Source organism: Gigantopelta aegis, chromosome 11 (genome assembly GCF_016097555.1).
Source record: "Gigantopelta aegis isolate Gae_Host chromosome 11, Gae_host_genome, whole genome shotgun sequence".
NCBI lineage: Eukaryota > Metazoa > Mollusca > Gastropoda > Neomphalida > Peltospiridae > Gigantopelta > Gigantopelta aegis.
The window spans coordinates 23,897,113-23,909,368 of record NC_054709.1 but is presented as its reverse complement, the minus strand read 5'-3'; the positions used below and the strand labels follow the sequence as shown (position 1 = coordinate 23,909,368).

General features: G+C 36.9%; 1 protein-coding gene across 1 annotated transcript in view; it reads right to left on the bottom strand.

Annotated features, from left to right (window-relative positions):
* Positions 1-865: 865 nt before the first annotated feature.
* Positions 866-12,256, bottom strand: part of LOC121385621 (segmentation protein even-skipped-like) — a 20,242-nt gene continuing 8,851 nt past the window's right edge. Inside the window, exons 2-3 of the mRNA XM_041516367.1 lie at positions 4,874-5,034; positions 866-1,750 (exon numbers count right to left, since the gene is read on the bottom strand). Of these exons, the coding sequence (XP_041372301.1) occupies positions 1,214-1,750; positions 4,874-5,034 (698 nt within the window). The 3' untranslated portion in view covers positions 866-1,213. The remainder of the gene's footprint in view (positions 1,751-4,873; positions 5,035-12,256) is intronic.

The window sequence follows — 12,256 nt, the reverse complement described above, 5'->3', positions numbered from 1 at the left end:
TTGTTAAATATCACACTATGTATATATGCACAACTGTTACTATGATAATAATATTGATGTTTATGTCGCGCCTATAGCCAGGATGGCTTTGGATAATAAATAATGAATGTCGTCGTACAACCAACCCATTAGTTATTAATCTGAGCGCACCCGTCTTAATTCGGGAGTTGGGCAAATTACAATGCAACCGTTGAGTTGGCCAACTTTGTACTGGCAGTTGATAGTCTGATCCTAGCATAATAATCACTGAGTGGAACCGGCAACGGCTATTGGTACTGTCGTAACGACAAATCTTGCGAGCAGAAGTAGAGAAAATAATTATTTAAGTTTCATCTCTTTTATTAATGACTTGCTGTTGGTGTTCACTTTCCAATTAATTTAGTTCGTACGTCGCAGAACACTTTACGCATAATAAGATTAAAATTTAAATCACGACTGTTCGGCGAATGGCTTTACCAGTTATTTTTACAAATTCGAACGACGTTTAGAATCAACTGTTGGCGTATTGGTTGGCGTAAGAAACTTAAATATAGGTCTATAATTGTTTGATTTTCAATTATAACTTTAAGATATAAGCTAAAACAATTTTATTAGCATAGTTCAATCGAGGAGCCTAGATATGTAGCAAGATTATAGCTACGAAAGTACCAATATCCGGTGTCGATCCTACGCAGTAAGACTTCGTATTTGACTTAAGTTGGATAGGAGTAAAAGACTCATATGGTGAATTTGAGTGTATTAACAAGACTCAAAACTTACTGACTCTAAAACTCAATTGGAAAAGGCATGCCAAACGCGTGTGTAGGACCGTGGAGTTCTAGACTGGTGATCGAAGTTTATGAGGGGGGGGGGGGGGGGGGGGGGATTCATGCTCCTTTGGTAAATATATTTTTAAAAATAGAAAATTAACTTGAACGGAGGGAGTGGTTTGACCTCCGAACCTCCTCCAATCTGAACACACGTCTGCATGCATAACAAACTATAAATCGCTTTAAACGTATTTTCCAATTTAACCATTTGCCGATAAAACATTCACTGAAGACTGTCACTGTTAGTTTATTAGCGTGCCTATATCCAAAAGTAGTTCAGGCACGTCTTATCCCACCAAGCTCCTCTGGACATTTGCAGACTTGCGAATATCTTTGTGATTAACCATAGCACAAGCCACATGATTGTCCGTTAATCTTATTGCACGATCAATCGAAGATAAACCCTACGAAATGTTCACTTCGCCCTTTCTGCAGACACCCGGCGGCGACCCGGCTCCCGGCGGAAGTACTCCCGGGACATGCGCACTGATGGGATGTAGTCCAAGAACAGAACTCATATGACAGGGACAAGGTTTGTTGGAGAAACACAACGACAGACCGGAAGTGTGTAGCGACTGTTCGTGAAAGCCCAGCCCAGTCATGTGACCTAAACCAAACGGGTACGCACTGAGGGGTGACGCCATGGCCGGAAGTCCATCGATAAGCGGTGTAGGTTTGTGAACAGATGTCGGTGTACCAGTCAACGGGTCTGGTCTAGAAGGCATCATTCCTGGAATACTAAAGGGAGACAATCCATGTGTATGACCCGGAAGAGCCAAGCCTGAGTGCGGCACCACCGAAGAGGGGGGTACTCCATACGGGTACGCGGCGGCGGCGGCTGCCAGGTAGGCGTACAGGTGCGGGTCTGGGGGTATCCCATAGGGCCAGGCCAGGGCCATTCTCTGACGCTTGTCTTTCATCCGGCGGTTTTGAAACCAAACCTAAAAGAAAGTGTCAAATTTAATGCTATGAACCAGAGCAAATTAATATGCATTACTCCATAAAAAATAACACTTAACGACAGGGCAGTAGAAGCATCAGTAGTAGTAGTAGTAGTAGTAGTAGTAGTAGTAGTAGTAGATGTAGAAGTAGCAATAGTAGTAGTAGTAGTAGTAGTGCTGTAGTAGTAGCTATAGTAGTAGTAGTAGTAGTAGTAGTAGTAGTAGTAGTAGTAGTAGATTTAGTAGTAGCTATAGTAGTACATGTAATAGTAGTAGTAGTGTAGTAATAGTAGTAGTAGTAGGTGTAGTAGTAGTAGGTATAGTAGTAGTAGTAGTAGCTGTAGTAGTAGTAGTAGTAGTAGTAGTAGTAGTAGTAGTAGTAGTAGTAGTTGTAGCTGTAGTATAGTAGTAGTAGCTATAGTAGTAGTATAGTAGTAGTAAGTAGTAATAGTAGTAGTAGTAGTAGTAGTAGTAGTAGTAATAGTAGTATTAGTAATAGCTGTAGTAGTAGTAGTAGTAGTAGTAGCTATAGTAGTAGTAGTGTAGTAATAGTAGTAGTAGTAGGTGTAGTAGTAGTAGTAGTAATAGTAGTAGTAGCTGTAGTATTAGTTGTAGCTGTAGTAGTAGTAGTAGCTAGTAGTAGTAGTAGTAGAAGAAGTAGTAATAGTAGCAGTAATAGTAGTATTAGTAATAGCTGTAGTAGTAGTAGTAGTAGTAATGGCTGTAGTAGTAGTAGCTGTAGTAGTAGTAATTGTTGTAGTTGTAGTGTAGTACTAGTAGTAGTAGTAGCTGTAGCAGTAGTAATAGCAGTAGTAGTAGCATCAATAGTGGTAGTAGCTGTAGTAGTAGTAGTAGTAGTAGTAGTAGTAGCTGTAGTAGTAGTAGTAGTAATAGCTGTAGTAGTAGTAATTGTTGTAGTAGTAGCAGTAGTAGTAGTAGTAGTAGTAGCTGTAGTAGTAGTAGTAGTTTTAGTAGTAGCTGTAGTAGTAGTAGTAGTAGTAGTAGTAGTAGTAGTAGTAGTAGTAGTAGCTGTAGTAGTAGTAGTAGTAGTAATAGCTGTAGTAATAGTAGTAGCAGTAGTTGTTGTAGCAGTAGTAGTAGTAACAGTACTATTAGTAGTAGTAGCAGAAGAAGAAGAAGAAGAAGAAAATGACGATGTAGTAGTAGTAGATTGGGGAATCGGTTGCAATTTCATCATCGATCATCGATTATAATCGTTTGGCACCAACAGACCAACTTTCGATTACATAATCGATTAGAATTCGATGGACTTTAAAAAGATTTGACACTTGTTTTTAAACACTAAGATGTATTTTTCACCATTAAAGTGACAGAGCCTAGTTTTTAAACACTATGACGTATTTTTCACTATTAAAACCGTTTTTGATCATTTAAATTAAAAGTACTTAAATTTTATGATTTAGAATATTCATTTTTGTACACCTGAAGTCGTTCTGTTTATCCAGGTTTTTATAATACACCAACATTTATTTTTCATAATTTTAAAAACGCACGTTCGTAGAAGTAATGGTTTCCGATAGCAGCTCTAGTTATGTTTAAACATTATTTTACCCGTTTAAACATTACAGACTTTGGCTTCTTTCTGTTACAAACCTTATACAAATGTGTTGCAAACTGCAGATTAACTAAACTTAGTGTTCATTTTCACGGGCTGACCCTAGAGTTTGCGCCTTTAATTATATCTTCACACCCTTGCCTATTTTACATTAAAGGGACATTCCTGAGTTTTCTGCATTGTAAGATGTTTCCGACTGATAAAATATTTCTACGAATAAACTTATATATTAAATATATTTTCTTGTTTAGAATATCAGTGTCCGTATATTCAATGTGTTTCTGGTCGTCTTAATATTTCTAAGAAGCCTAAACTGGATATTTTTTCAAAATAATTTCGTACGTACGATAAAAACATATTATTGGAAATAAAATGAAATTTAACCTTGTACAAATATTAGAACAATCAGAAACACGTTTAATATACAGCCACTAATATTTTATGTAGAAATATATATTTGATATGTAATTACAATCGTTAAAAAGTCTCTTTTAGTCGATAACATCTTAAAAATTGCAGCAAACTCAGGAATGTCCCTTTAATACACACCAGTGTAAGATATTGCTCATGTTATAACAATCACTCAATATCTAACTAGTGTAATATTGGCCAGCGTGACGTGAGTGTGACGTAGATACTGACCCAATTCGTAGAAATATAACGTGTAGTAGGTCTCGACATCTGCTTACTTCTGCATTGTGGCTTGTTTGCAGTTGGTTTGTAATCAATAAAATACTAAACTAGCTTGCCTGTCATACCATTTTTTATGAAACTCGTAAACACAGTGTTGATATCTGACTCGCTTTCGCTCGTCAGATACCAAAACTGTTCACTTATTTCATAAAAATGGTATGACAGGCAAGCTCGTTTAGTATTCTATATGTGCTAGGAACATACATCAGCTATTTGGACCGGCCTCGGTGGTGTTGTGGTTAAGCCATTGGACATAAGGCGGATAGGTACAGAGCTCGCAGCCCGGTACCGGCTCCCACCCAGAGCGAGTTTTAACGACTTAAAGAGGTAGGTGTAAGACCACTACACCCTTTTCTCTCTGACTAACCATTAACAACTAACTCACTGTCCTGGACAGACAGCCCAGATAGCTGAGGTGTATGTGCCCAGGACAGCGTGCTTGAACCTAAATTGGATTAAAAAAAACAACTACAAAAACAACAAAAAACACGAAAATAAGTTGAAATGAAATGAAATTAGTGGTTAGTGACTTTGTTGTAAGTTTATCCAAATGTGTTACTGTATTGTAGACCAACTAATGTTAATTTTTACTGTTGGAAACTAGGGTCTAAGACTTTATTTAGTTGTTTTGTTTGTTGTTAGTGAGAGAGAAGTGGGTGTAGTGGTCTTACACCTACCCATTGAGTCGTTATAACTCGCTCTGGGTGGGAGCCGGTATCGAGCTGCGAACCCTGTACCTACCAGCCTTATGTCCGATGGCTTAACCACGACACCACCGAGACCGACGTTTCTTGCTCACTCTAGGGAGGGGGGGGGGGGGGGAGGCCGGCAGGTAAATTCTATTAATAACTCACCTTGATGGTGCTCTCTGGTAAGTTGAGCGCGGCCGCCAGCTCACACCGTTTCGGTCTGGAGATGTAGTTTTCCTTGGAGAACTCTTTCTCCAGCCGCCCGATCTGCTCCTTGGAGAACGCCGTCCGGTACCGCCGCACGTTCTGGTAATCGAGGTGGCCGTCTGAAACACGAAACACAAGTTAAAGGTGTTTTTGGGGTTTTTTAACGACACTACTAGAGCATATTGATTTATTAATCACCGGCTATTGGATGTCAAACATTGGTGATTTTTGACATATAGTTTTAGAGAGGAAACCGGTTACATTTGTAGGTTGTTGTTGTTTTCTTCATTAGTAGCTAGGAGTCTTTTGTATGCACCACCCCATAGACCACGGCTTTTAATATACCAGTCGTGGTGCATGGTTGGAACGAGAAATAGCCCAATGGGTCCGCTGACGGGGATTTATACTAGACCGGTCGCGCCTCAGGCGAGCGCTTTACCACTAGGCTACTAACTTTCAGCAATGGTGAAAAACACAAAAAAGATCGTTTACCTTTTAAAACAATTGTTTGTATTATTGTCTGAAAGAAGGTAAAAATCCCCTCATTCGGCTACTGACGGAAAAAGCCGAAACACTGAATCCCCCGGGGATTCCCCTTATTCCACGTATTAATTTCTTGAAATTGGCATGAACACACGCTATAACATTTACTTGACCACACAGGAAGGGGGTGGGGGAGTACCGATGCACATTAGATTCTACGTCATTACAACTTCACACTGACATTCAGTGACAAGAGTCACCCTCTCGATTTCAATTCTTAACATGGGCGGCGGAACATTTTGAATATTGGCGAGGCCAACTTGTACGGCACGAATTTCTTTGTATGGGAAACTTGGAAATTTAGATGACACGAAATGTGATTTCCTGGCACCTGAATAACAGAAATAGTAATGTTAAAACTACGACTTACGATGTTTTGTTCCTAATAATTTATCAAAATTAATGTTCATAAGCCTAATACTAATATATACTATGCGTTAAATAGTGGTACATGATTCGAGTTATTTAGTGTGTGTGTGTGGGGGGGGGGGGGGGGGCAGGGGCATACTAATCTGTGAAATGTTAGGAGGGGACAGTGCCCCCTCACCACCCACCACTACATTCCCCACCACACACCCGCTTACGCTGCGTATGAATTCTAATCCACCAAAATAAATACTTGCTACTCAAACTACTTCTTGAACCCTTGTGTGTGTGTGTGTGTGTGTGTGTGTGTATGTGTGTGTGTAGATGTGTGTGTGTGTGTGTGTACGTGTGTGTACGTGTGTGTAGGTGTGTGTGTGTGTGTGTACGTGTGTGTGTGTGTGTGTGTGTGTCTGGGTTTGTCCCCCAGATCCCTCCCCCAGCACACGCACCTTGTCCGACGCCATATAAACGTAATTAAAATGTGTCGAGTGTGAAAAGAAGATAACTCTATTTACTTGCCCATATCCCGAAGATTCAGGCACGCCCGTCCCGGGTTTAGTCTCTGACTTCGCCAGTGACCAACTCCGGTGTAAAACATTCCTTCCTCCTATCCAGCCTGTATTTGAGCGATACACTAGCGAGGTGGGCGGGTGTGTTCGTCATGTCATCAACACTGCGCAATACACGATGACAGAGTCACGTGTTTATCCATTGATCGGTGAACAGGAACAACAAAACAGGACTTACTTCAAACTGATGACCCACCGAGCAACGACTTCACGTGTTACCGTTATTGTATATTAAAGGAATGCGCCACAAATAATAATATACCGCATAGCCGTACGGGCTCCCATTTTTGTAGAGGGACAGGCTGGCTTTTGCCCGAATTAAACGAAAATGCCCGAATCTGGATAACTACATTTATTCATATTAGCATTACTATCAAACAGTTATATAGAGCTGCAAATGAATGGCTACGCATTTTTACATGGATTATAATTGATTTTCAGGGTAGTATGATAGAAATACATGGTAAAAAGGTTTTAGGTTAGCACATTTTGCCTGAATATTTGAATAAATTTTTCCCGAATTTTAGGTTTTGCTCTAGCACTTGGGGTCAATTGTCTCATACGCTTATGATAAATCGGGGAAGTGTTTGAACCTTACTTGGATATAAGCACGGAAATAAGTTGAAATGTAATAAATATCGGGGAATGAGAGGAACAATTATTGATTATTTTTTTATGAAGTTTCAGAATGATTTGTTTTTCATAATTTATCACAACTAACAATGATAAATTGTTTTCCCACCGCACTACCCACCAACCTCTATTTTGTAAATAGTGTTACTGTCCCTGTCAGTTTTAGAAGGTAAATATTCGCGTCAGCAGTCGTATGTATATTCATTGGGGTTGTCTTTTCGTGGTGACTCTAGAAATAACGGTGCTCTGCAAGATTTGTATTTGTCAAAAGGATTCATCCTTGTCGACAAAACGAACTAAGAAATGGAAAACATAGGTTGTAACAGAAATAATTAAATTTGTAAATATTTATCCCGAATTTCCATTTCAAAAATAAATAAATAAATATATAAATAGGGCTAGCTCTGGCACTCGCCATCTGAGTCAGTTGCGAGTTTTAAAAACAATCGGGGAAAGTAATTTCATATAATAGTTACATTTGTTAAAACGTATACATGTACCATTAAAAAAATAATAAAAAAATAAGAGGCAAATCTGTCATAAAGTGTCAAACCTAGTTTTATATTGTTTGTTTTTATTAAAACTATACCAAAAGTTACACATTTTAATTTAGGACTATATAATGTAGTGGACGAATCAGGGGTAATATGCCTGACAAATAGTCCATTTCCAATAAAAGAAAACGTTGTTTGGTTTTTTTTGTTTTTTTTTGGTTTTGTATTTAGGCTTGTTGTTGTTTTTTTTAATATGTTTTTGTTTTGTTTGTTTTGTGGGATTTTTTTTGTAATTTTTGTTTGTTATTGTTTGAGGTTTGTTTGTGTATGTAATATTTTTATTTATTTTTTGTTTGGAGGGGAGACGGGTGGATGTTTTTTTTCTTTCAAAGATAAAAAAAAATTAAATCGATAATGGGTAATAAATAAGATATTAAACTCGCCACTGTTTTATATCACGTTTTTGTCCCTCGTAAAATAACTTTTATTGTCGCTTGCTGAATCTCGGTACAACCGATCATTAGGTCAAGTCATAGTGTTTAACTTGCATATTCAGAACAAATTGTTGTATCGAACGCGTGAGCAAGCCCTTGCGTCCAAGACAGGAAAGGGGTGGGGAGGGACTGATCATTATTTCACTCGAGACTTAAACATCTAACGAAGTGGAAGGTAGGTTAAAACCCGACAATTACCTCATATTCCAAGATGTGATGTCATCAAAAACGATCTAGGCCAAATCTAGTATTGGCTATAAATGTACAATATGTTCACTATTTCACATGTTTGTCTATCATAGACTTGTATGGTCCTGTATTAGGTTTAAATCGTGCTGTATTTCTTGAGTTGTTGCTGATGTGGACTAAACCTGTATACTATTTTTAATTTATGTTCAACATATTGTTTTGGTGCAGTTACTGTTGAAAATCTAACGAGGAATAAAACAAATTCCAGGTTTTGTATCTTGATTCTTAAACTTTCTTATTCACCGACATTATTGCTAAGAAAACATATTTGAACACTTAAACACCAAATACCATAAGTACTAGTTAAAACAATTTTGAACACATAAAAACGAATATCATAAGTACTGATTAACACAAGTTTGAACACATAAAAAACAATATCATAAGTACTGATTAACACAATTTTAAACATAACAACCAATATCATAAGTACTGATTAACAATTTTAAACACATAAAAACGAATACCATAAGTACTGATTAACACATTGCAGCTAGCGTCTCCTCGGCCCGCTAATTGCCATTCTGGGTGGTACACGGTAAAAAAAAAACCCTCAACTTTCGTCATGATCATTTGCAGAGGACCTTGTCAAACGTTTGCTGATTAAACATAACGTCTACTTTAATGGATTGTGCAAATAAATAATACAGAGCCGCATTTTAAGTTTAATAAAGCTTTCTTTTTCTTTCTTTCTTTCTTTCTTTCTTTCTTTCTTTCTTTCAGGGTAAGTTGTAACATGCTTAGCCTCGTGGGAAGTGACAATTTCAGGATATTTGCATCGATTTAATATCCATCCCTTTGAAGTGGCGTTTGGGAATCAGTTGTTTTAAGTAACTATTTAACTTTACGACCCTTTAAACTCTTATGATTTTATACTTGTCTTAAATAAACTAAAATGAGTGACAAATTCCAGTTCGTCATATAATCCTTCGAAATCAAATACGGCGAAGACAATTATTTGTGCAATTATCACACATTATAACCACAGCCCATTCTCTATAAAGAAAACATTTGAGAAGAAATCTGTGCTAAGCTGTAAAGGCTGGACCGCCGGGGAAATGATCAATCGACTCGGTTTGAGGGTACGTGTTAGAAACCCTCCTATCGCCTCGTGTTAAACGACTAGACAATTGGTTGGCATAATTAAGGTCTGCGACAATTGTACCTTCTCCTTTAAAGAGTCGCACTGGGGCACTTAACTCTGTCGTTCGTGGTCAAGCGGAGAGAATGGACTATAGATGACGACAAAAGATGTAATGGGAATGCAGTGTGTTGTAAAACAATTGGTTGACGCGTCCTGTGAGAAATCTGTGTGCCCTGTTCACCAACAGCATCAATGTCGTAGTAACGCGGACAGGATTGTAAAATTGTGTCTTATTGTTGTCGTTATTGTATTCCGGAAATTACGTCATACGTCTAATAGATGGGAGGAAACACGGATCCGGGCCATCATTGGGTACAATAACAAGTTAATATTTTAATTTCCGAATTTGACTAATGCATAATGGAATGGTATAAGAACATAGAGTCTTGTCTATTTAAACTAAATCTAGGATTAGTGAAAATACAATGCAGAGAATGAATTAGTTCAGTTGATTCAGACGTAATATTTACTTAAGTAAATGCTAATTCCAAAAAAAAAAAGGAGAAAATATATTGGAAATCCGCAGTGAAATCCGCCGTTTGATATTCTTTTTAATTGGGGACGGGAGAGGGGTGGCCGTGAAATACAAGGTGTTTTTGGTATTGCCTAAATATAGTCACTGTTTGTGTACGTCATAATGTTGTAGATGTCTCTCTTAAATCGAACACCCTCGCTAAAAATGCCGAGGTAGATTTAAAGGGACAGACCCTAGTTTTTAAACATTAAGGCATATTTTTCACCTGGACCCTAGTTTCAACCCGTAAAAATGGACACTAAGTTTGGTTAATTTAAAAATCTGTAAAACAAAATTGATACAGCAGAGTGAAACAAGAGTATGTGACGTTGAAATACCCTTAACAGTGACTAAACCACGACCCCATAACCGTTACTTCTCAGGTGCACGTGCGTTTTTAAAAATATGAAAAATGCATTTTGTGGTATTAGAAATACCAGGATGACCAGAAACACACCGGTTGTACGGAAATGGATAATCTAAACAATAAAATATAAATAATGCTTGATTTCTGTGATCATAAACGGCTCTAATAGTGAAAAATACGCCTTAGTGTTTAAAAACTGGGGTCTCTCCCATTAACGTGAGATGATCACAGCCACGTTTACAACACGGACCACTCATAAAATAAAACACACTTTATCGCTATATGCCCTCTTTTAATTACGTAATTAGGAGAAGCCCTCGTAAGTTGGATAACTTGTATCCAATCCTTATATATACACACACATATACATATTATACATACATACATACATATATATCATATAAATATAATATGTTTTCAATGAAAAAAATAAATCAACCATCGTGTCTTAAAACGCATATCCCTGAGACCTATAAAATAGTAATTTATTACTTCTTGGAAAAGATAGATAAGCATCGATTGTGAAGAAATCTGCATTGGTATACATTTCAGCTCGGGATATAAATGTACAAACTAAATAATAAACACAACAAATAATGTGGAAAGAGACACTGACGTGAATCGTTTCCGTCTTAGCAAGGCACGCGAGGGCGACTCGTAAACATGAAACACACACACACACTTATGAACACCTAACAGGAATTAATGGCCCAGGAATAAATAACCGACAATGAAAAAAGTACATTTAGCCTTTTTGTAGCCTCTGTGTTGTTGTTTCAAAAGCCCCTAAACGTATGGCCAAACAATACTGGTTTCATCTCTAGTGTAAAATCCACAAAATCAAATGATCGCTTTCCTTTGATGTCTTAATCAATTTTTAGTGCCAGCATAAATGTTGTCAATAAACGGCGTACAATTTTCAATAAAAATTCCAATTTTGATGGATCTTGGTGAGCGAATGCGCGGTCTATACCCGTCACAAGGCGGGCGGCTAGGGGGCGCTGTTCTGGAATTCGGCGTGGGTCACAGTATACCATACGGTGTGTTAAAAAAAGATCAAACGACGTATTAGACTACGTTCTTCTACCTTTTGTCGCTTATCAGCATTAAATGTTTCTGTGTCAGTGAATATGATGATGTCAAGTGTGCACTGCAAAACATATAGCGCAGTAAAACACGTCGACCATGAACAATTACAGATCGCTTTTCCGTCTTTCTCTTATTATAGTTTTCTCTTTTCTTTTTTCTTTCGAATTTTTTTTTTTAATGCTTAGATTTTTACTACCTGCTTTATATTTATTTTATTTATTTCTAAAATTATTTATTTATTTATTTATTTATTTATTTATTTGTATTTGTTTGTTTGTTTGTTTGTTTATTTATTTATAAATTTATTTTCTTTTTGTTATTTAGCAGGCATATATATATATATATATATATATATATATATATATATATATATATATATATATATATATATATAGAGAGAGAGAGAGAGAGAGAGAGAGAGAGAGAGAGAGAGAGAGAGAGAGAGAGAGAGAGAGACAGACAGAGATAGAGAGATTTCGATATATACATATCTACACTGATTATAGTTCTGCTTGGGTTTTACCGGAAATATCATTATTATATATATATTTTTAAAAATATTTATTCCAGTCCCTCATTTACATGACAGACAACTCATGCTGAGGACAAAACATGAGTCGTGGACAGCACAAGTACATGGCATAATTATTAGATTTTAAGTAAACTTTCATATGAATACTAGTATATATAAAGTATATAAATAAACAAAACAAGATTTAAAAAATGACAGTTGTTTATAAATGAAATAATAAAAAAATTGTTATGGTTTCTACCAGGCTAGGTTATAGAAGACAAAGTAAATACGGGAATCAAGATAATAAGTATAAATAAATAAATATTTTTTAAAAAGTAAATTAAAAAAAAATAGTAATAATAAAA